Source organism: Amborella trichopoda, chromosome 11, assembly GCF_054954075.1.
Source record: "Amborella trichopoda isolate Santa Cruz 75 chromosome 11, AtrichopodaSantaCruz75HAP2 v2.0, whole genome shotgun sequence".
NCBI classification, from domain to species: domain Eukaryota; kingdom Viridiplantae; phylum Streptophyta; class Magnoliopsida; order Amborellales; family Amborellaceae; genus Amborella; species Amborella trichopoda.
This window is the reverse complement of record NC_142346.1, coordinates 41,231,486-41,253,927: the sequence shown is the minus strand read 5'-3', so window position 1 is coordinate 41,253,927 and position 22,442 is coordinate 41,231,486. Positions and strand designations below refer to the sequence as shown.

Here is a 22,442-nt window from a genome sequence, read left to right as displayed (position 1 = left end):
TCTCATGAGTTTTTCCAAATATTTGAATGACCGAGATCGGGATTTGAAACATTGTCATGTAGTACATGGGAACGCTGGCTAAGGTTGCTCGGATAAGAGTAATTCTACCCCCAAATGAAAGGTATCTGCTTTTCCAAGAGGCAAATTTTCATGTGAATCTCTCAATGGGGCTATCCCACATGTTTTTCTTAGTTCTTCCTATGCAAAGGAGAAGGCCTAGATAAGATGACGGTAAATTTTGTAAGGCACAACCTAGTCGGGAAGCCAAACTGAGATGGGTTGTCTTGTTGACATGAATACCCATCATTTTAATCTTGGAAAGATTTACTTTCATTCCAGTAAGCACTTCAAATGTTCTCAAGAATTGTCACAAGTTATCGACTTGAGTTGGATTGGCATCACAAAATATGAGTGTATCGTCAGCATAGAGAAGGTGAGAAATTGTTGGATCAGAGGATGAAGTTTTGAAGCCCGAGAGAGACCCATTAGCATAAAGTCTTGAGATTGACTGACTAAAAAGTTCACCTATCAGTGTGAAAAGGGAGGGTGACAAAGGGTCACCCGGCCTAAGTCCTCTCTGTGATTGGAAGAGGCCTTCAAGTGATCCATTAATTAGGATGGAGAAAGCGAGGTTAGATATGCATTTTGATATCCATTTCCTCCAAGTCGAGCCAAAGCCCATACTAGCTTGGATGGCATCTAGGATACACCAATCAACCCTATCATAGGCCTTCTCCCATTCTAACTTAATAACAAGGCCTGGTTCTCGAGAAAGGGATCTCGAATGAATGGCCTCGTGAGCTGTAAGAGCCCCATCGAGGATTTGTCTGTTACAGATGAAGGCCGACTGAGAAGGGGAAATAATGGAGGAGAGGACCTGCTGAAGCCACGAAGCAAATGCTTTTGCTAATATTTTATATGAAGAATTCAAGAGCCTAATAGGGCAGAATTCCTTCATCCTATGGGTACCTTCTACTTTTAGTATCAGAGCTAAAAAAATAAACTTATGTGGCGAGTTGATTCTGCCTCTTAAGGACAAATTCATCAAAAAAGGCTAAGAGATCTGGGACAGTAGTATCCCAAAGATTTTGAAACAAGGCAATGGGGTCCCAAGGCATTGTCTTTTGGACGATCGAAGGTAGCTTTCCTAATTTCTTCCAAAGAGAAAGGCCTCTCTAGGATGGCAGCATCTTCAGGAGAAATTGCTCTGAATGTTAAGATGCTTAACTGAGAGCAAGGGTGGATGGGCTTAGAGAAGATATTAGAGAAGAATCTACTAAAAAGGTGGCTAATATGGTTAGGGTTAGTGAAAGTTTGGGGACCAACAGAGATTTGTGTGATAAGAGTTTCCTCTTCGTCTAGAGCTGGCCGTCTTATGGAAGAAGGCCGCACCGGTCTGTCAGTTTGAGCCATTTAATCCTCAAACTCTGATACCAATAGATATCTTCTTGTTTCGGGCTTGGGAGAGATCGATTTTTGCTTGGATTCTACTTTGACTTTCTAACTTGAACTCGATTTTTGCTTTGATATTCCTCTATTTTTGCTTGGATTCTACTTTGTCTGTCAAAGATTTGTGTGATAAGAGTTTCTACTTTGATATTTCCCCCATTGGATTTCTCATGAGGCCATCTAACAGTATTGAAGTCAACAGCCAAGAGCCATGAGATATTGGGTTGGGGTGCATGCTTAATGCAAAACTGATTAAATAATTGTATGCACCTTAATTTCATTGTTTATTTGGGTTTCTTCATCGGCTTCTTGTTCTATGAAACGATATAGGGCTTCTAACTTTTTACTCAACAAGAATACATTCCCAAATCGGAAGTAATTTGTAAAAGTCATAAAGCACCTAATGAAAGACAAAATTTTTCTTATTTTTAATTTTTGATTAAGTTCAAAAGATTTTTATTTCAATTTTAGTTTTAGGGATATTTCTAATGTTTTTTCTCTAGGGATTCTAGGGCTCTTTGTATTTTTTATTCACTATTCACTAGTTACAATACAAAGGTACTACTCACGGGCATTGTTCACATGTTACCGTTCATGGGTACTATTCATGCATTACTGTTCACGGATATTTCAGAAATTTTAGTATTATTTAGAGGTATATTAGAATCTTAAATGTTTATTAGGATCTCAAGATAATTTTGGCGTTTCATATGCTTATAAAAGTTTAGATAACACATTTTGGGAGACTTATTCTAATGGAATGAATTTTATTTTATGACAAAAGACAGTTCTTTTCTTGGATTGATTTATAGCCATGCTTTTTCTTCATTCTTGCTGATTTTTACTTGTTTGAGATTCGGGCAAAAAGTGGATATAATTTCCCACCTTTCATTCCTGCATCAAGCAGTATAGGAGCATAGGTTTCTTCAACAACGAAGAGAAGTTACAATCAGATCTAGAGTTTGTTGATTTAGCCCAAGTTTTGCCAAATCAGCCTGGTGGTGGTTGCCAGTAATTAGGTCTTGTTACCAATAGCGGTTGGTGATGAAGGACATTTTTCCATTGAGTGAGGAAGAAACTCCTTGGAATGCCCGAAAAGACCTTATGGTATGAGGCCCAGAAAGTGACCAAAGAGATTGCCTTGTGTAGAAGTGCCGGTGTGTGGAGTTTTAGGCCTTGAAAGATTCTAGTGTTTCTATCCACCCAGACTGTCCAAATGGTTGCAGCTATAGTGGCCTTCCATAAGATTCTTCCGACCTTTGGTCAACATGAATCGAGATCGTAAGATAACAAGGCCTTGACCGAGGAGAGGTGACCCATTTGAAGCCAAATAGTTGCAACACTTGGCCCCAAAGATCGTAGGTAAAGTCACAGAGGATGAATAAATGGGGATTTGATTCCTCCTCGCAATGACACAGAGCACACCTATTAAGGATCGAGATCCCTCTCTTTTGGAGGTGGTCCACCATGAGAGCTCTTTGGGACCAGGTGAGCCAGTTGAAAGTCTGAACTTTGGGTGGAGCAATGGTGGACCAAACTTTGGACGGTATCGAGGTGGGATTCCCGAGGAGAGTGGGAGGCAGAGTTAAGCTTTTATAAAAGGAGGCTACTGAGAAAATACCAGAGGGGGCTAGAGTCCAGACTATAGCATCTCTGCCTTGACGTGAGATAAAGAGAGAGTGTAGGGTTGTCGAGAGCAACAGGAAGTGATTGGTTTCCTCTTCTGTTAGGTTCCTTCAAAAGGATGGATTCCAAACTCTACGGCCTCCTGTCAAAACCATTCCCTCAGCAATTGAAGATTCTTTGTTTAGAGCAAGTGAGTAGAGGGTAGGGAACACCTCTCGCAGAGGGGAGGGTCATAACCACAAATCTGATCAGAATCTCACTCTAGAACCTTTTCTAGGATGAAACCTTAAGAATCTTCTGAACTGAGTAAGGGCAGAGGAAAAAGACTTCCAAGCTCCTTAGGCGTGATGCAACTGACTCCTTTCTGGCATCCAGGCACCTTCGGGGATTCTATACTTATTCCTTAAAACCTGAGCCCAAAGAGCATTAGGTTGAGTGGCTAGACGCCACCACCATTTCCCTAGAAGTGCCAGGTTGTGTTTTCGAAGGACTCTGATTCCTAGACCTCCCTGATTTTTGGGTAGACAAATATTGTCCCAAGCTACGAGATGAAATTTTTTCTTTCAGCCTGCCCCGACCATAAGAAGTTCCTCATGAGTTGGTCCAGACAGTTAGCCACCTAGGCTGGCATATGGAAGAGAGACATGAGGTAAACCAGGGAGTTTGCTAGTGTAGCTTTAATCAGGGTCGTTCTACCGGCCTTTGAGAGGAATCTGCCCTTCCACCCAGCCAGACGTCTATCTACCTTATCTCAGACTTGGGACCATTGCCTCTTATTGGGTTTTCCAAGCCCCAATGGGAGGCCTAGGTAGGTAGTAGGGAGATCCTCCACTTTACACTCCCAACCCAGAACGAGTGCTCTGACTTCTGCATTCGTCATAGCAACACCCAGCATTTTAGATTTTTCCATATTGACTTTGAACCCAGTTGCTGTTTGGAAGCAATTCAAGAATAGTTTGAAGGTGTCAACTTCGTTTGGAGAGGCATCAATAAATACCAAAGTGTCATCCGTGTAGTGCAAATGAGACATTGTTGGGCCGTGTCTACAGCTCCTGAAGCCGGAAAGGAGACCTGCCTAATATATCCGGGAAATAGAGCGACCGAAAATTTCCGCTGAAATGGCAAATAGGAAGGGAGAGAGGGAGTCACCTTGACGAAGACCCCTCGAGGAACGGAAGTAACCTTTTGGGGTTCCATTGATAAGAATAGAAAAGTGTGGATGGGAGTAGCAACCTCTCATCCACTTCCTCCATTGATCCCGGAAACCCATTCTAGCCATCGACTCATCCAGAATTAACCAGTCAACATGGGCATAGGCTTTTTCCCAGCCTATTTTGAAGAAAAGACCTGGTTTTTTGGCCAGATGCCTCGAGTGGATGCACTCGTGAACCACTAAGGCCCCATCAAGAATTTATCCGATCTTTGATCAAGGTAGTTTGTGAAGAGGAGATGATAGAAAGGAGGACATGTTGAAGCCGAGAAGCGAGACTTTTGCCAGAATCTTGTAGGAGTTGAGAAGACTGATTGGACAGAAGTCTTTGACTTCCTCAGCCCCTTCTACTTTAGGGACAAATGCTAGGAAGGTGGCATTCATGGCTTTGTGAAGGGTTCCCTATAGGAAAAATTCCTCATGAACTTGATGAAGTCAGAACAGAAGATATCCCAAAAAGCCTTGAACGGTGCAATCGGAAAGCCGTCGGGACCGGGGGCCTTATCTTTGACTAGAGCATTGATTGCTTGTATAATTTCTTCTTCTGTGAAGGGTCGCTCCAGCCAAACAGCTTGGTCTTCAGTGAGGGTTAAGAAATCAAGGGATGACATTTCAGTCTGGGGCCAAAAGGAGCCGAGTATAGAGTCTGAAAGAACTCTATGATTGCCTACTCTAATTCTACTGGTTGAGCAAGGTAGCGGTTGTTTAATTTGATCATCGAGATAGTATTCTCTTCTGCAACAATTAGCTATTCGATGAAAAAAGGCAGTGTTATGATCTGTTGCTTTCAACCAAGTAATTCTTGATCTATGGAACCAGTAGATCTCTTCTTTTTTTAGAGTAGAAAGGTATTCCAGTTTTGTCTTGGATATGAGGTCCCGCTCTGAGGCATCCAGAGTTCTAGTTTCCTCGAGAAGATCAATTTTTCTAATGGTTTCTAACAGGGAAGACTTGATATGGGAGAAGTTACCGAGGATGGAACGACTCCAAGTTTTGAGAGAGGATTTGAGGAGTTGGATTTTGGTCTAAAGGATCCAGCTCTACCCGTGACCTGGGAAGAAAAACAATTCCACCAGGTTTGGACTAGGGTATGTAAAGACTCCTCTTGGAGCCAGTGAAGTTCAAATTTGAAGGGTCTAAGGCCCCACTTTACTGCAATCGTATCAAGCATAATGGGATAGTGGTCGGATGTAGGTTTAGGAAGGACCATTGATAAAGACCTCGGAAAGCATTCCTCCCAGTTCACAGAAAGGAGGAATCTATCTAATTTAGAAAGGGTGGGTTTGGTAGTGTGGTTGGACCACGTATACCAACAGCCTTGAAGGGGAATGTCTAAGAGTTCATTTCGACTGATAAAATCCGAGAAATCTCTCATATCCTGGGAGATAGATGTTGAGGAGTTTCTCTCATAAGACCATCAGATGACATTAAAATCTCCTCCCAAGCACCAAATGGGGTGTGGAAGGGATGCTACATGTTCCAATTCTGCCCAAAGCCTGGTTCTTGAGGGTGGGTGAGTTTGGGCCATAACTGCCGAGAATTTCCATGGGACCCCATCAGAGATGCAAGAAAGGAGAAGAGTGACTAAAAACTCCCTTATAAAGGAGGAGTTTAAAGTATGGTCTGAAGGGTCCCAGACCACCCATATACCTCCTGAAGCCCCATTCGCCGGTAGAGAGACCCACTGGCATGGTCTTCTACCCCAGACGTAGCGAATGAGTTGGAGACTACGCTCTGGTGGTTTGGTTTCAAGGAGGGCAAGAACTGTAGGAGAGAGTTTTGAGGTGAGGTCCTTGACACCGTCCTTCTTGGAGGACTGTCCTAGCCCTCTCATGTTCCAAATTTGCAGCTTCATCTTTTAGGGGTAAGCGAGGAGAAAAAGGCCAATCTAAGAGACCTCCTCAGACGGTCAGTGGTGGAAGGAGAGGGGAGACAGTCTATTGGCTTTCCAACAAAGGGTAAGGAGGAAAAAAGGTTGCAAAAATCTCTCTGACCTCTGAATCTTGCCTGCATCCTGCAATGCGCGTCAGCTGTCATGAATTTGTGAGCCGTCCCTTCGGGTCCATCGTATTCGAAACCCATAAGTCTGTACATCTCTCTCATCCTATCGTCATCCCTGTTTGTCCCATCCCTGTCGACCTCCTTAGCCTCGTCGCCAGCCTAAGAGGGAGAGATGGGTTCCGTTGAATTCTCGACAAACTCGAAATCAGGTATTAGCTTGGTTGATATATCGGGAGGCTCAGTTTCAGCTTCTGCCAAAGGAGAGGTAGGGTTAGAGGGGTAGAGGTCGGGGGGTAGAAATGGAAGGGACAAAAAAGTTTATGGGGGCGACTGCTTGTGCAGGGTGGGTGTTGGGGAGAACAGGAGTAGCAGAGGAAGAGGGAGGGGACAAAGAATGAATTAGTTGTGGTTAGGGTCCAGGTTTGGGATGGGGTCATGGGATGAAGGGGTAGAACGGGTTTCATAAGGGAAGGGAAAAACATGGGGAGGGTTTACATAAGAAAAGGAACGAAGGTAAGTGAGGAAATGGTGTATCTGTATGGAGGAGTAAGTGGAGAACATTAAGGGGGAAGAGGAGGGCCAAGCAACAAGTAGTGTGTGAACTCTGCGGATGTGGACAAGGTGAGGGGTATCCGAAAGGTGAGGGGCCAGCAAGTTCAAGATAGAAGCTGCATCAGGAGGAAAGTGGTCCATCAAATGAGTAGCATCAGTGCCCAAAGGAATAAGGTCTTTGTTCGTTATCTGGTTGGGAGAGCTGCCGATTAACAACTTGTGCTTCTGGCCTGGCTGAAGAAGCTCTTCTAGGATAAGGGGGTAGAAAGTGAGGGAGAAGGGAGAAAGAGCTATGAGGTGATAAAGAAACAAATCAGAATCATCCATCCATCATATCCGCCACCATGATTTTGGGAGGAACCTAGGATAATTTTTCCCTGAATCTTTGACGCTTATCCACTCCGAGTCAACATAGGATAACATAATTTTCTAATTTGACTATATCACAAAGTATAGTTTCTACAAATTAAAAGTCAAAATTCAAATATTTCTCAAATATTGCCTAAGCACAAAATATTTGATCACACCTTATTTTGCTCCCACAAAATATTCTAAAAGATTTAACCTCACGACTTTGCCAACACGTGAGAAACCTATTATACCTAAGGTCTGTGATAACAGCATAAAGTACCCGACTTTCCCTGCTAGTGTGGTTTTCACCGGTTTGAAAACATTAAAAATGGTGAAAGTCGGAACTCGACTTCCCGCCATTCACTGTTCCCCTTAAGGAAAGCTGCCGCTTATAGGTAGGCATGAACAACAACTTTCAATGAAAGTCCCACTCTTTATCCTTGCCGGATAATAAACGCTGCAAATTTTTTGGGGCAGCATCATTAGATATTGTACCAGCCACACTTCGCTTCTTTTCATCATCTCTATCCTCAAATTCAAATAATAGAAACCCTTATGCAAATTTAGGGTTACTGCATTAAAAAAAAAAAAAAAAGGTAATCAAGGGATCTCTTCTAAATTTTTTGGAGGATTTAAGCATTTGAAAGCTTCTCTTTTCATGGATTCAGCAACATCTAATACCAATCTCAGAGAAATCAACTAGTAAAATTAAGAAAACGATATCCTTTATGATGAACAGGGTTTTTGGTTTCTTTTTTTTTTCTTAGGGAATACTTCTTGAGAAATTGAGCTGTCTGATTTGGTTTTTTTTTTATTTCCTTTTTGTTTTCCATTTTTTTCCTTGTGTTTTCCATCTCCTTTGCTTTGCAGGATGGTGAAAGTTTACGAAAGATTCTGGTGAGTGTAGCCCTTGAGCATGGTTTCAGTGAAATTGGGTAGATAATTTGTTACAGTTTGGGGGAATTACTGAATTTGGGTTGAAATCCAAGAAAAATGTATTTAAACACATAAATGAATGGTTAAATTTGGTTGAATTTACTGAAATATTCTTGAAGTGTGAATCATGGTCCATTATGTGAATATATTGTTCTTATTGAGCTTAATCCAATTACCTCAGGCCATTCAGTGGAAAGTAAACTAGTGTTTCATAATTCAGGAATTTTGAAATTTACAAGAAAGTTGGAAGCACTCCACAAAATCAAGGGGAAAAAAGTTGGGGAAAATATTGATAACGTACTAACAAATTTATGGGCAACAGTAAAAGAAATCAGGTGAAATTTGGACTACAAAATTTTGCAGAGCAGTTTCAACTTTTCCCTTTTTGCAAAATTTTGAATTCACTGGCTTTTTTGTGGACAGATTTCATAGTTGATATGAAGTGTGATGGTTGCATATCAGCTGTTCGGAATATGTTGCAGGCACTTGATGGTATGCCTGTTACCCAATATTACCTCGAAAGAATGAGGCCAACCATTGAATTATCCAAAGTCGTGACTCAAATCCATGCATCCTTTATCTCATTGATACAAGATATGTATCCCAATATTAATCAAATTGAATACCCAAGAAATGCATTTTTTTTCTGCATTTTAGTGCATTTATAGATACTTGTTAGTGTTGCATTGTCTTGGTTTACTAGTACATCACTAGATAATTCGAGGTTTTGTGTTGCTTCCCTTTCAGATTAGTTGTACAAGTTTCAATAAAGACTTCCATGTTTAATTTCATGATTATATATTCGCATTCTTTTTGGGAAAAATGTTAGCTGTATATGCCCTTGTAACAAGAGCTTTACAGGCTTTACCATAGTGGTATATGCCAGGACAATAAACTGCTTTGTACAAAATTGGTGGGGTAAAGATGAACAAAAAGACCAAAGAAAAAAATGCAGGAGGATGTGCTTCACAAAATTACTCTTCCCTGCTGCCTTGACAATTGTTATATCAGATGTCTCTCTTTGGAACTTTTTTCTAACAGTGGAAGTTGAAATTTAGATTTGTTAGCAAAGACTTCTGATTCGAAAAGTTTATTGTCCAATAGTGTATGGTTTTGTTAATATGCCGCAATAAGGAAATTTTAAAGAAAGATAAAGACTCCAAAACATCGACCATAGAAAATGCACAAGATCAACAAACAAACTCACTCGAGAACAAATAAAATCAAGAGCTTTTTTTATTCACATAAATGGATTAGCAAGAGTTCCAAGCACCTGTAAGTCGGAATGGAACTCAAAATGCCATGTTGTGGTGCCCCACCACACTGACCACCCCATTTGAGCCCATTTCTATCTCTCTCTAAAACTCTTCTTTTTATTGTTTTGTGATTCATTTCTCAAAGAGACAGAATTGAAGCAGCGAGAAGCATTTTGGTACATTATACTTATGTTCAGATATTATGTTTCAATCTCATTCGTACATTTTATAAAAAATCCATTAGATGGGATGCAGAAAGAAAATCTTAATCAAAATATGCATTTTGAACATCAAATCAATGAAATACCTAAGGAATGGTTAAGACAGCTTTTCCAATACCAATAAAATAAAAATACTAGAACCACAGTTTATCAAAGAGGGTTCCCGGTTTTGCGGCTACCAATTTTCACCTTCCTCCAAGAATCCAGAAAAGTCAGCAGTAGAGAATTTCGTAGGGAAACTACATTGATAGTTATCAAAGGCCACCTAAGATGTGGCATGCTACCTAGGAGCGGCATGTCACCTACATATCCCACCCCCATGTGGGTCCAACAAGTGTGAGGCCCAAGCCCATGTCCCCCTTACGAGGGTCTCACCATGCCCTATAAAGTTGCAGAAATCTCAGACTGCCCTTTTAAAGGTTATAAGCCACAAAATAATATTTTAAGAAATATGAAAATATTTAGAAAATAACAAAAGAATAAGCAAAATTCAAAATCCATGACCTACATTCATGTGCATGGCCTCATGATTGGCCCGTCAAAACAAGCCAAGAAAATAGAGCAACCACGGTCCTAATATATGGATTACAGGCGCCCCCCATTAAAAGAGTATCACATCCACATATCACCAGAGTGCAAGGAGTAGCGTTTCTATGCACATGTCCATGAATCCCTCTATAGGGTTGCTTCACAGAATGTGGTTGTCATTTTTACATATGGTGCAGAAGTTTTGTCGAGAATTTAACCCTCCCCCCCTCACAAGCTCACAACCACGAATAGGCGATCACAAAGTTCTCCTAGCCTATAAATAAACTTTGAGCATTTTTCCGACTTCAACAAGGGATGACACTCTAGGAGACCCTCAAAGGTAGTGCCTATGACCAAGGACAAAGGGTTTTAGACAATAACCTCGACCATACATCGCCCAACCCAAGGTTAATCAACCAACATACACTCCCACTGCAACGTACACAATTCACTATATTTATTTATTTTTACAAGCTCTTACAGGGTTTTAATGGCAAAAAAACCAACAAGCAGGACATCAAAAAGTAGGTTCCTTTCAAGGAGCTACGAGAAAGCTCCCATACAAGAAGTTATTTAGCAACCCCCCTCCCCCCCCTCCCCCCTCGCGTTTCTCTCAAGTGTTCTCCTAAATACATTGAAATCCCTATTAATACCCAAGGGCCAAGGAATTGGGATACTCATATTGACGTTTTGCCTAATAGTGGCAAAATTAGTACCGTTCCATAGCGATAGGTTGACTAAAACGTTCCTAACTGAAGAGGGAACAAAGAATGTGTTGAGAAATCCCACATACCCAGATTCCCGCTAACGCCCCCAAAGACTCTGATACATCTAACTGCTAAATGAGAAGACACGGGAAGCTTGGTTTCAATTGACGCCAGCAACTCAAGTTGCAGATTTTGTGCTAAGGTTCGGACGGCATTTCTTTTGTTGTAACTACCCAGTCCCTAATATCCCACACTAGAATCATCATTTTGGAGATTTAGGTGGATGGGTAATCTTTGCCCAACCCTCCCGCGAGGAGGATTGGGTGAGCGACTAAAGGCAGGCAAGCGGTCAAGGAATATCATAGTATTTTTGGATTTAATATACACAAAATGTCAAGGCTAGTCAGCAAAATTTATTAAGTTGTGTCTGAGAAAGGATAAAATGCCATGCGCGCACCTATAACAGCAAGAAAGAGATGGAAACAAAAGCCTTGATGCAAGGTATATCTCTCACAAGAAAATAGGTTAAATTCGGCATGAAATTGGACAACTAAGAATTTGATCTATGACAAAGACAGCTAAGCTTAAATACATTCAATGTTTATAGAAAAAAAAGGGCATTTACTTCTTAGCATGCAATCAACTAGAATAAAACTACCATATGTTACACAAATGGGACAATAAAGCACCAACATCTTAAAATCTTAGCTAGGGCAAACCAACTAAAGTAAATGTTAAAACATGCAAAAAGGGTAAGAAAAGACTATATTCTAGTAGACACTACAAATAATAACATAAGGATCATACTGTTTCTAAGATCAAAATCTTTTTCTTCCTTGTGGATCTCCGCATGTAGTAGACTCCGACACTTATATAGCCAATGTTGTAGCTTGTCCTACATGTCAGAAAACAAAATAGAAAACGCAATAACATTATTCCTTAAACTTACAGTACAAACTCAAAAGGTTTCAAGTTATAACTATGGTTTAAAATGTCACCAATCCGACTCGTGAATCGCTGAGTCGAATCGGACTTGGGCAAGTCGACATGCGTACCTTTTTTTTACTTTATACGAACAAAAGAGTAAAGCTAGATCTCTCTCAGTTCTTCATGAAAATATCTCAACTTTGTTTCAATATATTTGTAACATTCTGATCTACAAGCACCCAAATTGATTTCAACAATAAAAACCTAAACTTTAACAAAATTCAAAATTAATACTCGCCTTCTACTTTTAACATGATTTTTGAAACCTAATCAGCCTTTCTATTAATTTTTTATCTAATAAAAGTCTTTAAAATTTGTTTCAAGACAATCGATTGTAACCCTCTCACATATCCACATCTTAATTTTACGAATAGAAGAGCCCATTTTTTAAGAGATCTAGAGTGCAAGTTTCAGGACTACGTTTTAAACGAAAACAAAAATACATAATTTCTCACTCAATGTTTCACTAAAATGTTCTAAATTGTTGCTAATTGTTCCCAAAATATTGAAGTACAAAAGCCCTAGCAAAAATTTTGAATCAAAACCAAGAACTTGCAAGATTTAGCTTTTGTTTTTCTTTCACCATTTTTTTCGCATTTTCTCCTAAAATGCATTTATTTTGATTTTTTATTGCAGTTCTCATAGAAAGATCGTATTACATGACGTGAAACACTTGGTTTGGATTTCATGAATTTATGCTTTCGTGTCGTTATTTTTCCATTTTCTATGAATAGTTATTTTTACTTTGTTCTGAAAAATATTCTCTATGAATAATTAGCTCTTGGTTGTCTTCAGCCTGGTTTAGATAAATATTTGCATGTATCCTGTTTTCATATAATTTTTTGTTTTGATTTATATTAATTCTTTTTCATTCCTAGCTGTCTTAGGTAGGGTTTAGAAAATTCTTAATAATATTTGTATTTATCTTATTTTCTGAAAAATTAAAGAAAATTAATTTTTTTTCTAAACTAGAAAATTAGAATTGTTTTTGTTGTCGGTCATTCCGTAGGGTTTAGATAGTTTTTGAATAACATTTGAATTTAATTACTTTTTTGTTCCTATTTACGTTGCCAAAAAAATTTTGAGAAAATTTGAATTCTTTTTTAAAACTATTATATTTAATGCTTTTGCCTATTTTTTCTAGTCTCTCTCATGTAGGATTTAGTTAATTTTTAATAATATTTATAATTACTTATTTTTCTCACCATTTAAAGTTCTATGAAATAATTTTTCTTAAAACCATAACTTTTTATAGATATTATGTTAATTTTTTTCGTTAGCCAGGGTTCAGATTTTATCAATCTTGCGTCCTTTTTACGCTTTAGACTACAAAATTATTGTCTGCCAGTCAAAAAGGAACCAAACTCCAGGTACTCAAACATTTTTATTATTAAATCAAAATATGCATCAAATTTTCATCAATTATTCTTCACAAAATTGACTCCCGTTGTTTTAATTTTTTGAAGTTTCTTCCAATTTCTTTCTAGCACGATAAAACCGAATCAATCGAATCAGCTTGAGTCGACTAGGACATGATGTGTGACGGGTTTCGCCACCCAAACTAGATTTTTAAACCCTGGTCACAACAACTATGGAATATCTAAAAACCAACACATAGATAGTTACTTCACAATAATACCATGCAAGACCACAAATTCATAAGTAAAAGAATAAGCAAATAAATACAAAATTCAATAACAAAAATAAATGATACGAATTCATAATGCAAAAAAATATAACAAGTTAAAATATTCATAATCAAAAATAGAAATGTTAATCGCATATGCATCAAGTGAAATATGGTGGAGCTCAACATCCCAAACTGACACCAGAATAATACGAAGAAATTAAAGCCTTCAACTGTGATTCTCATAATTTTTTTTGATAAAGAACAGAAATACTTCTCTATTTTTTTCCTTTTGAGATGTTGACAATATATTATGTATAGTTTGTCGCGATTTCCATAAACACTAAAGTTCCACAAGCAATTCATTCACAACTCATCCAACATGGAAGTAGCGGACGTAGGATTCCCATGGTGTACATTCAAAAATGTCTCTTTTTATTCGCAACTGGGTAATTCTGCGTACAACACCAAATTAAACAGTGGAAGCAGAATATAAAACCTTTGGATATTTAGCTCTTACCGCCGCAAAGAAGATAAAACTTAAAAAATCGAATTAAAATTCTAAATCAAATAGGAATCTTGATTCAAGTAGGAATATCAATCTAAATAGGATCCTAGTTGAAATAGAAATTCTAATTCATAATCTAATACAAAAATAGGAATCAAGAACTGAATAACTGACTTAAACTAAAAAAATAGAACAACAAATAAAGCTAGGTAGACTTGTCTGAATTTTGCCTATTGTCACCCCGATAGGACTTAGCACACCCCATACCCGGTTGCCAGACCAAAAGCACACAGGTCCCTTGATCCTCCTGAGTCCTCTAGCTAGGAAGAAAGTCTAACAATACCCTCTAACTATGGGGCTGAGAGCATTAATCACGAACACTATTTGGGTTCTTTGCAACCCCTAAACTAGAGCATGCCATAATGTGGCACCAATCTTGAACTCATCAACACAAACTAAGACTGGGCTGCCCTCTAAGACAACACAAAAACAAGGGCCAAAGATGATGCGTGCCATCTCTATGGGCTAGGCCCTAGAGATGGCGTGTGCCACCCTCTATGAGAGAGCTAGAGAAAGGTAGAGAGAGAATCGCATGGAGGAGAAAGAAGGGGAGAGAGTTGCCAAACTGCAATTGCTAGGATGAGAATATCCACCCCTATTTATGGTGCTTACCACTTGGGGTATCACCAAACTCAAAATCGGACTTCTAATAAACTTGGGACTCACAAGGCAACCTGTGAGGCGACAAGAGAATTAACCTAAGTTCTTCATCACTCAAATCAGCCAACAAGATTGAGGACTCCCAAAACCATTGTACCTCAGATCCTTGACCCATATCCACTTCTAATCAATCGAGGATTAGAACTTTCATAGTCCCACATAATTAGGACTCTTTTTATCTCAAAAAGACTTATAATCTCATTCGAAAAATTTAATCTAAATAGAAGGTCCAATTCCTAACTAATTTGGAAATCAAAAGGTTTCCAACTAACCAAACTTCGTAATAATTTTTTCTTTAAATATAAATATCCTTAACAAATAAAGAAAGGACATGGGTGCCCCACCTCTATGCGGTTAGACGTGTGGGCCATGAAGGCCCTTGGCCCCTCACGTAGTCCCACTCTACCACTTATAAGTTGGAAAATACTAGAAACGCCCCTTCAAGGGTTTCTTTGAAAGTAGGACAATGTGATATAACCAAGTAAGTATATACATTTAAAATTTTTTGTTTCTTTCTTTTATTCATACCAGCTAGAACACTTACATGTGTCCAAAATTACAACTTTATTCATAGAATATACCCTTATACAATATACGATCTTCTCATGCATACCATTGCAATTCTTTACAATCAAACAAAAATACAATGCCTGAAGAATCAAGAAACATGGAGCTATTAGAATTACCGAATACATGGCCTCAGGCCCCAAGGACTTTATACACCCCTCACCACGCACACAGGATCTTGGTCCTAACCTAAAATTCAGGAAGCCTAGGCATAACCTCTTAAAAGCATGACATGATGGAAGCAATCTTATAGCATAAGACAATAACACAAGTACCATCTAGTCTAAGGCGTGCCCCTTAGGGTTTACTCTAGACTCAAAGCAACTCAAAACCCTAAGAAGAGAGAAATAAGAGAGCGAGAGAGAGAGTGGGGCATACCCACGAATGGGGGAGAGAGAGAGAGAGAGTGGGGCATACCAAGCCACCCTCTAGTGGCTTGGGCGTGCCCCTTAGGGTTTACTCTAGGCTAAAAGCAACTCAAAACCATAACTAGAAAAGAGAAATAAGAGAGAGAGAGAAAGACAAGCATACCCACCAATGGGAGAGAGAGAGAGACAGAGAGAGACAGAGAGAGGCCAATCCAATTTCATAAGTGTCAAGAATACACTCGCATAGAGAATATTTACAGGGAGGTGGATATGGTTTTGCCATCATTATGAGACTCAATCTTGACCGTAGATCTTTGAGACCTGTGGGGTAAAGAGATCTTAGCCCTTCATTCCTTAGATCAGCCATCATGATTAAAGGAATGGGCAAGAACCATTATCCCTCAGTTTCCATAAGTCTATTCCCATGAAATATTTGTGTAGAGAAAATACTGTGCATTACAAATCTAATTTCAATCAATCTCTACACCTTATTTTAAATCAATCAACCTTATTCCATAAGCTTGTGTGGAGAATAGGGGAGGTCTCCATCTTATATTGGCCACAAGGGCCTTAGATATGCCTATCCAACTTATCACTCATCATGACCACATCTGAGCCATCCATCCTATGAATCAGCCATCATGATTTAGGGAACAATCTAAAAACATTATCCCCATGAATCTTTGACCCATGCTTACTCCTAGTCAACCTAGGATAAGACCAATCAAAACATAATCTTGTAAAACTTCCCTTATCTTTCACAAGATTGGAGGAAATCAAAAGGTCAAAAAGATTTGGCTAAGGATTTAGAGAATATTTTTCAGAAACAAAATATTCTGAACTCTCACAAAATAAGGTCACAATCTTTTCGTAAGATTAAACTAGATTTCCTTCTTTAATAAAACATCTTAAAAAATAAAAAGCAAAACAAAACAAAAAGAAGGGAATGGAATATGCCACCTCATAGAAGTGACGTGTGTGCCCCATAGGCCCCCACACCCCCACACATGTGAGAGTGATGCACTTGAGAACTGGATCCAAAGGCCCCAAGGTGCTCCACCCCACCCTCCACAATCCTTGGAATTTCTAAAATGCCCTTTTAAGGGTTTTACATATGAAATTAATTTTCAAATTTCTGAAAAAGTTACTCAAATTCACAAAAAAATTTCTTAAATTGAAATCAAACTATGTAAGAGAGAACCAGCTAAAATGCATAAAAAAATGATTGCCAAGGCACTCCACCGACCAACTAGCCATGATCCTCCACAATCTTCTCAAACCGGCCCATCGAAACCCATGATCCATAATCTCATACATTCATGTTTGGTTCACCAAAGCTCGCCAATAAAATACTGAAACCATGGTCCAAGAATATGGTTTACCATTTCTCCCACTTGAGAGCAAGTCACACGCACATATCTATATAGTGCAAGGGGGATTCTCTCTATTCACATGTATACATATCCCTTTTCAAGATTGTTTTCCAGTAATGCGGTTGTCATGTGCAAATGTCATGCAGAAGTTTGTTGAGGATTTAGCCTTCTCTCTCACAGCCCTACATCCGCACAAAGGAGACCACGAAGCTCTCCTAGCCCACAAGCCATCGTTTGGTGTCTCTCCAACTTCAACAAGGGATGATCCTCTACAAACCCTCTAAGGTAGTGCCATATTACCCAAGGGAAAGCATTTTGGTTATGACGAGGCCCATAGACCGCTTAACCATAAGTAAGTCAACTAACACACAAACTCACGTTGAAGTGTAGAATCCACTATAATTATTATTTACATGCGCTCACGAGCTTTAGAGGCCACAAACCCCAACAATCTCGCAAAAGATACGGGAGTACCGCTCCTTCCAAATTGACCATAAAGCGACTAGAAAGGATGCTCTCTGAAGGAATAATCCCACGGAGGAAAAAGCTGGGGAGAAGTACGCGGAGAAAAGAAGTTCAATCATAAAGGGATGACCCACCGGTAATTGAAATACCTTAAGTGAATGCTCCCCCTGTCACGCAAAGTAGCTGCGGAAGAAAAGGTGGGAATGAGACTCCTCTTCCTCACACAGATGGCATCTATTAGCAAGATCGAAACATCTCCTTTGTGAAAGAAGAGGCAATGTGGAATCCCAAGGTATAAAATCAAAATTTCTATTTTCTTTTATTAATATATCTGAATTCCATTTACAAGTGCCACAATAAGCACCATTCATGGAATTGCAGCTTGACAGTGAACCTTACATCACCCACTCATCCATCTCCAAACTTCATAATTTTTGGAGAATCACTTCGAAACATCATTTCCAAATTCCAGACCAAATTTGCACTCTTTTGGGTCCCATTTGACCTCCCTTCTCAAGTTGACCGAGAGAGGCACCATTCATGGCACTGTAGCTTCATGACGAACTTGATAAATCTCTTATTCTAATGTCCAATTCACCTGATTTTTAGTTTATGGCTCTGTTTAAATCTTGCAATGACTATGTCAAACTTTTGTAGCATCTGGACATCATTACCATGAGTTTTCAGGCTGGGGACCTTTTGGTCATTTTTAGATTTATTTTTTAGAGCATCATAAAAGATCCCCAAATACTCTGGATGAAGGGATCTCCTCAATCACCCTCTTGAGCTCGTTGAGGTTCGGTGAAGGCTGAGAAGAGACAGGTGCTGGTGCTTTTCTCCACAAGGTTCAGAGAGAGTCCACCTTGAACTGCTAGGTTAGCCAAGTGGGCGGCCATGAGAGGAGGGGCAGCATAGTGAGACTCATGATAGTTTGTTCATCTGCCTGGGGGACCTCTGTGGTTACAGAGATAGAGAGAGGCGACTCAGGCTTAGGCAGTTTGGTGGGAGGGGACAGGGCAGTGGATTGGGCCAGACAAGGGTCATCTACTGGAGGGCCTAAAGGCGATGGGGCAAAGATTTGCGCTAGTATGGACTAACAGATGGGAATATGATGGCAATATGGACAGGGGTAAGGGGGAGATGGGGCAAAGATTTGCGCTTCCTCCAATTGGAGACACGCTTTCTACAAACTACAATGGTCCACCATGCACAATGTCTGGAAGATCAATCCGAAGTTCCACAAGGTTCACTGAGCTCCTAAACGACTCTGTCTCTTGGCTAACAACAGAGATATGATATTGGAAAGACCACTGTCCATAATGACGTAGTCGGGAATAACGTGAGGTGAAGGAGAGAGGATTAAGATAGAGACAGAGCTTAAGGGAAGATTGTGAGGGTGGTTTTTTATTGATCTTCAAAAAACCTACACAGAGCTCTCCAATGGCCCTGTAAGTGGAAATATGGCAAGTGTGTACGGGGAGTCCCCCCACATGGATCAATATTCTTTGGTTGGGAAAAGCAGAGAAATCCAGGCTCCAGGGTGTTCAGATTGTTTGCATCTTCTAAAGAAATGGTTTTTGCTCGACATTGCAATGTTTCTAATCTCCTTAGAAGGGAAGGAGAGCAGGTGCGAAATAAGGAGTAGAAATTGAATGAAATTCGAATTCCAGATAGAGGCAGCCCATATCTGGTTATTCTTATAATCATATCTAGGTGGATGGAAAGCTGTGATAAAAGAATTTTCAGCTGCTGGAGTCTCTCCTGGAGAAAGTCCCCCCTGGATGGTTAAGGGACCAAGGTCGGTTATTTCAGTAAGATAACAACTGGGAAGGTTGTTTTTTGTTAAGGGGTCAGGCTCTTAGGGCTAACCCCAAACTTGTACTACTCCTCTTCCAGCAATTCAAATGTTAACGTTTATCAAAAAAAAAGGGGTCAGGCTCTTAGGGCCAAGAGAAGATGGAATTTTAGTTTCTATTAAGTGTTTGTGGTTGAGGTAAAGAGAGGAAAGAGGAGCAGAGGGTAGATTAGCATAGGATTTTGATGATGAGGTAAAAAAAGTGTAATGAAACAGTAAAGGGTGGGAGACAATTTGTATAATTAGATCCAAGTATTTATGGTAGAGTTGTGGGACAACCACCATGTTGGTTTAGTTGTTTAAGCTTCGTATGGGATTATAGAAGTAGCAGGCAAATTAAGTGAATGAAGGACAACATGGGTTGCTAGGATGCCCAATATCGAAGAAAGAGCTAGAAGGTCTAGTTTGCATAGCAACGGTCCTGAGAGAAGGAGCAGTTGTCTGTTGTTGGCCAATAAGTATAATTCAAATCCCTACTTGATGTAGTGAGCTACCCACTACAACAAATCCAACACCTGAAAATTGACTTGCCAATTGCTGAGAAGCTGATTTTAGGAAAATAAATGCCTATGATTAATAATATATGCAGTAAATTTAGAAAAAACACAGAAAGAACTAAAACAAGTAAAACGGGAAACAATCAAACGGCAACACAAGCAAAAGTGAAAGACATCATTTTATGCGGTTCACCCAAAATAGGTTACATCCAAAGAAACAAAACAATAAAGGTGTTGGATGTACATCTCATAATTTCTACCAACAATTAAACATGCTTGATAAAATAAACAAGGTTAAGTGATAGACCTTCTTTTCCTCATGAAAGCTCAAGCAAAGTGCTTTGTAAGTGCATAATAACCGTAGAAGGAGAATAATGCTTCAGGAAAACTAACCTTAAGACAAACGCTTAATAGATGTCCAGGCAGAAAAACATCATGATTTTGCAGCGCATCAGAACTCTCTGGAGCAGCATTGTGATCAACAAATGCAAAAAGCTTCTGTAACATAAAGCTACAAAAATAAAGCATAAATTACAACAATTTCATCCTGAAAAATGCATATAGATTGAACAAAAAACCGCTTGCCCACACATGTTATACTTACAATCGATAGGCAAAGGCCAAATAGAAGGATAAAAACTAAATGCCCACAGGGGCTTTGCATGGACACTGTCATGTAACATGTGTAGCTTATGCAGATGCATAGCCATGACGCACATGTTTACCGTGCACACATGGCCATAAAGAGTATGATGCTAGCCACATTTAGAAACACTCAGGGCTCTTGGAATGGAGCCATTTGGGAACTTTGGATTAATGCACAGGATGTGTCACTCATAGATCACACAAGTCACTTCATTTAGGTAACAGGATTTGAGACTTCAAGTCTCTTTACATGGTGAAATGGCAGTTCATATAGAGACCCCCTCAATAAGTTTGATAGGGGTGATCTAATGATGACCTGCCAATATGTTTGGCATGATGCATAAAGCATTAATATTGATCATTCATCAGTCCCCATGCTATTAGATATTTTTCTGCCAAAGTTTTTTTTTGGGGATAAATGTTAACTTTTGTATTGCTTTAGAGAAAGAGAGTACAATTTTGGGTTAATCCAAGAATGCCTTCTAGACGGGACTCTCGGTAAAAAAGCATAGGTCTTGTCCCCTTACAAAATTTACAGCGAGTATACAAAAAATGGCCCTTTACAAATTTACAATGAGTTTACAAAAATGGGTTAAAAAAGGTTGCCTGCACACAGTAAAGTGTTCTTCTAAGTGTATCCTCTACGGTCCAAAGCTGAAAAGGACCGGATCTGGTCTTCATCATGGACCCTAGCCCCATCCTTCGCTGGGAGGTCGGCGAACTCGTTTGACGTCCTTGAGGTATGCATCCAGAAGAGTGCCATGTCCCTGCAGATGTATACAATCTCATCATAAAGCAGTACAAGATACCAAGGAGGTGTAGATCTCCCGGTTGCCCACGTAATGATGTTTAAGGAATCACCCTCCACTATTAGGTTTTGCCCCCAAGATCGATTAAAGTTGCAGGCCCTTGAGAAGGGCCATTGATTCGGCATACTGGGAATCTTGAAAGCCAAGATATTCAGAGTAGGTGACGAGGATATTACGTTGGTGATCTCTAAAGACACCACCTGCTTCTGTGTGGCCAGGGTTCCCCAAAGAGTAACTTTTTCTGTCGAAGTTAAAAGTAGCTAATGAACAAAATAGGTTATTGCTAAATCTAATTTTCGCACACTGAAGGGTATGTTTGTAGCTCTCTGCCTAGGGCCACTCCAGTGCAGTATTCAACACAATGTCACATCCATAAAGTTGATATTTGCACCCGAACGTTATTTTCGAAACTCTATACCTAGCGGCACTCCATAAGGCATCAATGTCCTATCCATAAGTAGGTTGCAAGTATTTTGCTAGCTTTAAGCAATGTTCTCAGATTCACCTGGAGGGAACTTATTTTTTACAATGGAAGTGAAGTGCTTCAGCTCTTTGGCCGAATCAGGGAAAGTCTACGAGTGAATTTTTTTGATACGGTTAACATAAGTCTAAGAGTGAATTTTCAAAAATAAAAAAGGCTAAAAATTTTAAACATGTATGTAGACCTAAGAATTTTCTAAAACATTTCAACTGATACAACATATCTTGAATTCAAGTAATTTGGATGGTTTTTTCCAAAATTTTTAATATTTAAGGACTATTTTTATGAATTTTGAATATAATGGGGGTACTTATGAAAATAATACAAATAAATTACAATAACATGGGAGTGACTACACTTCAGTTTAAGGGCCAAACCTAAAGACTTGGCCGGTTCAGCTGAAGTGAAGCAGCTCTGATGCCACAACCAACCACGTAAGATTAGCTCTAAGCCTCCAACAGCCTTGTCAACTTCTCCAAACCTTAAACTCAAGCAACTTTTGGGGGAGACCAACCATATTGAGGATCAACGAAAGTCTAGAATTAGAAGAACTTCTCTCCCTAAAGTTCTCAACCATCACTTCTTTCACACCACAAAGGAACGATATCAACGGAATCAAATAATGGCTCGAATCCACCTTCAAAGCTCCTCCTCTTCTTTGCGAGCCCCTTCAGGAATGCAAATATATAATTTCCTTCCACTC

The 22,442-nt window shown here is 39.5% G+C and overlaps 1 protein-coding gene across 4 annotated transcripts in view; it reads right to left on the bottom strand.

Annotated features, from left to right (window-relative positions):
- NRPA2 (nuclear RNA polymerase A2) overlaps positions 1–22,442 on the bottom strand; it is a 122,105-nt gene that overhangs the window by 64,804 nt on the left and 34,859 nt on the right. For all 4 annotated transcript variants that reach the window (XR_016044816.1, XM_020666417.2, XM_088852341.1 and 1 more), the window contains 2 exons: positions 20,198–20,315; positions 11,645–11,732 (listed from right to left, as the gene is read on the bottom strand). Coding sequence is in view for 3 of the 4 variants with exons in the window: in XM_020666417.2 (XP_020522076.1) it covers positions 11,645–11,732; positions 20,198–20,315 (206 nt within the window). In the remaining variant the exon portion in view is untranslated. The remainder of the gene's footprint in view (positions 1–11,644; positions 11,733–20,197; positions 20,316–22,442) is intronic.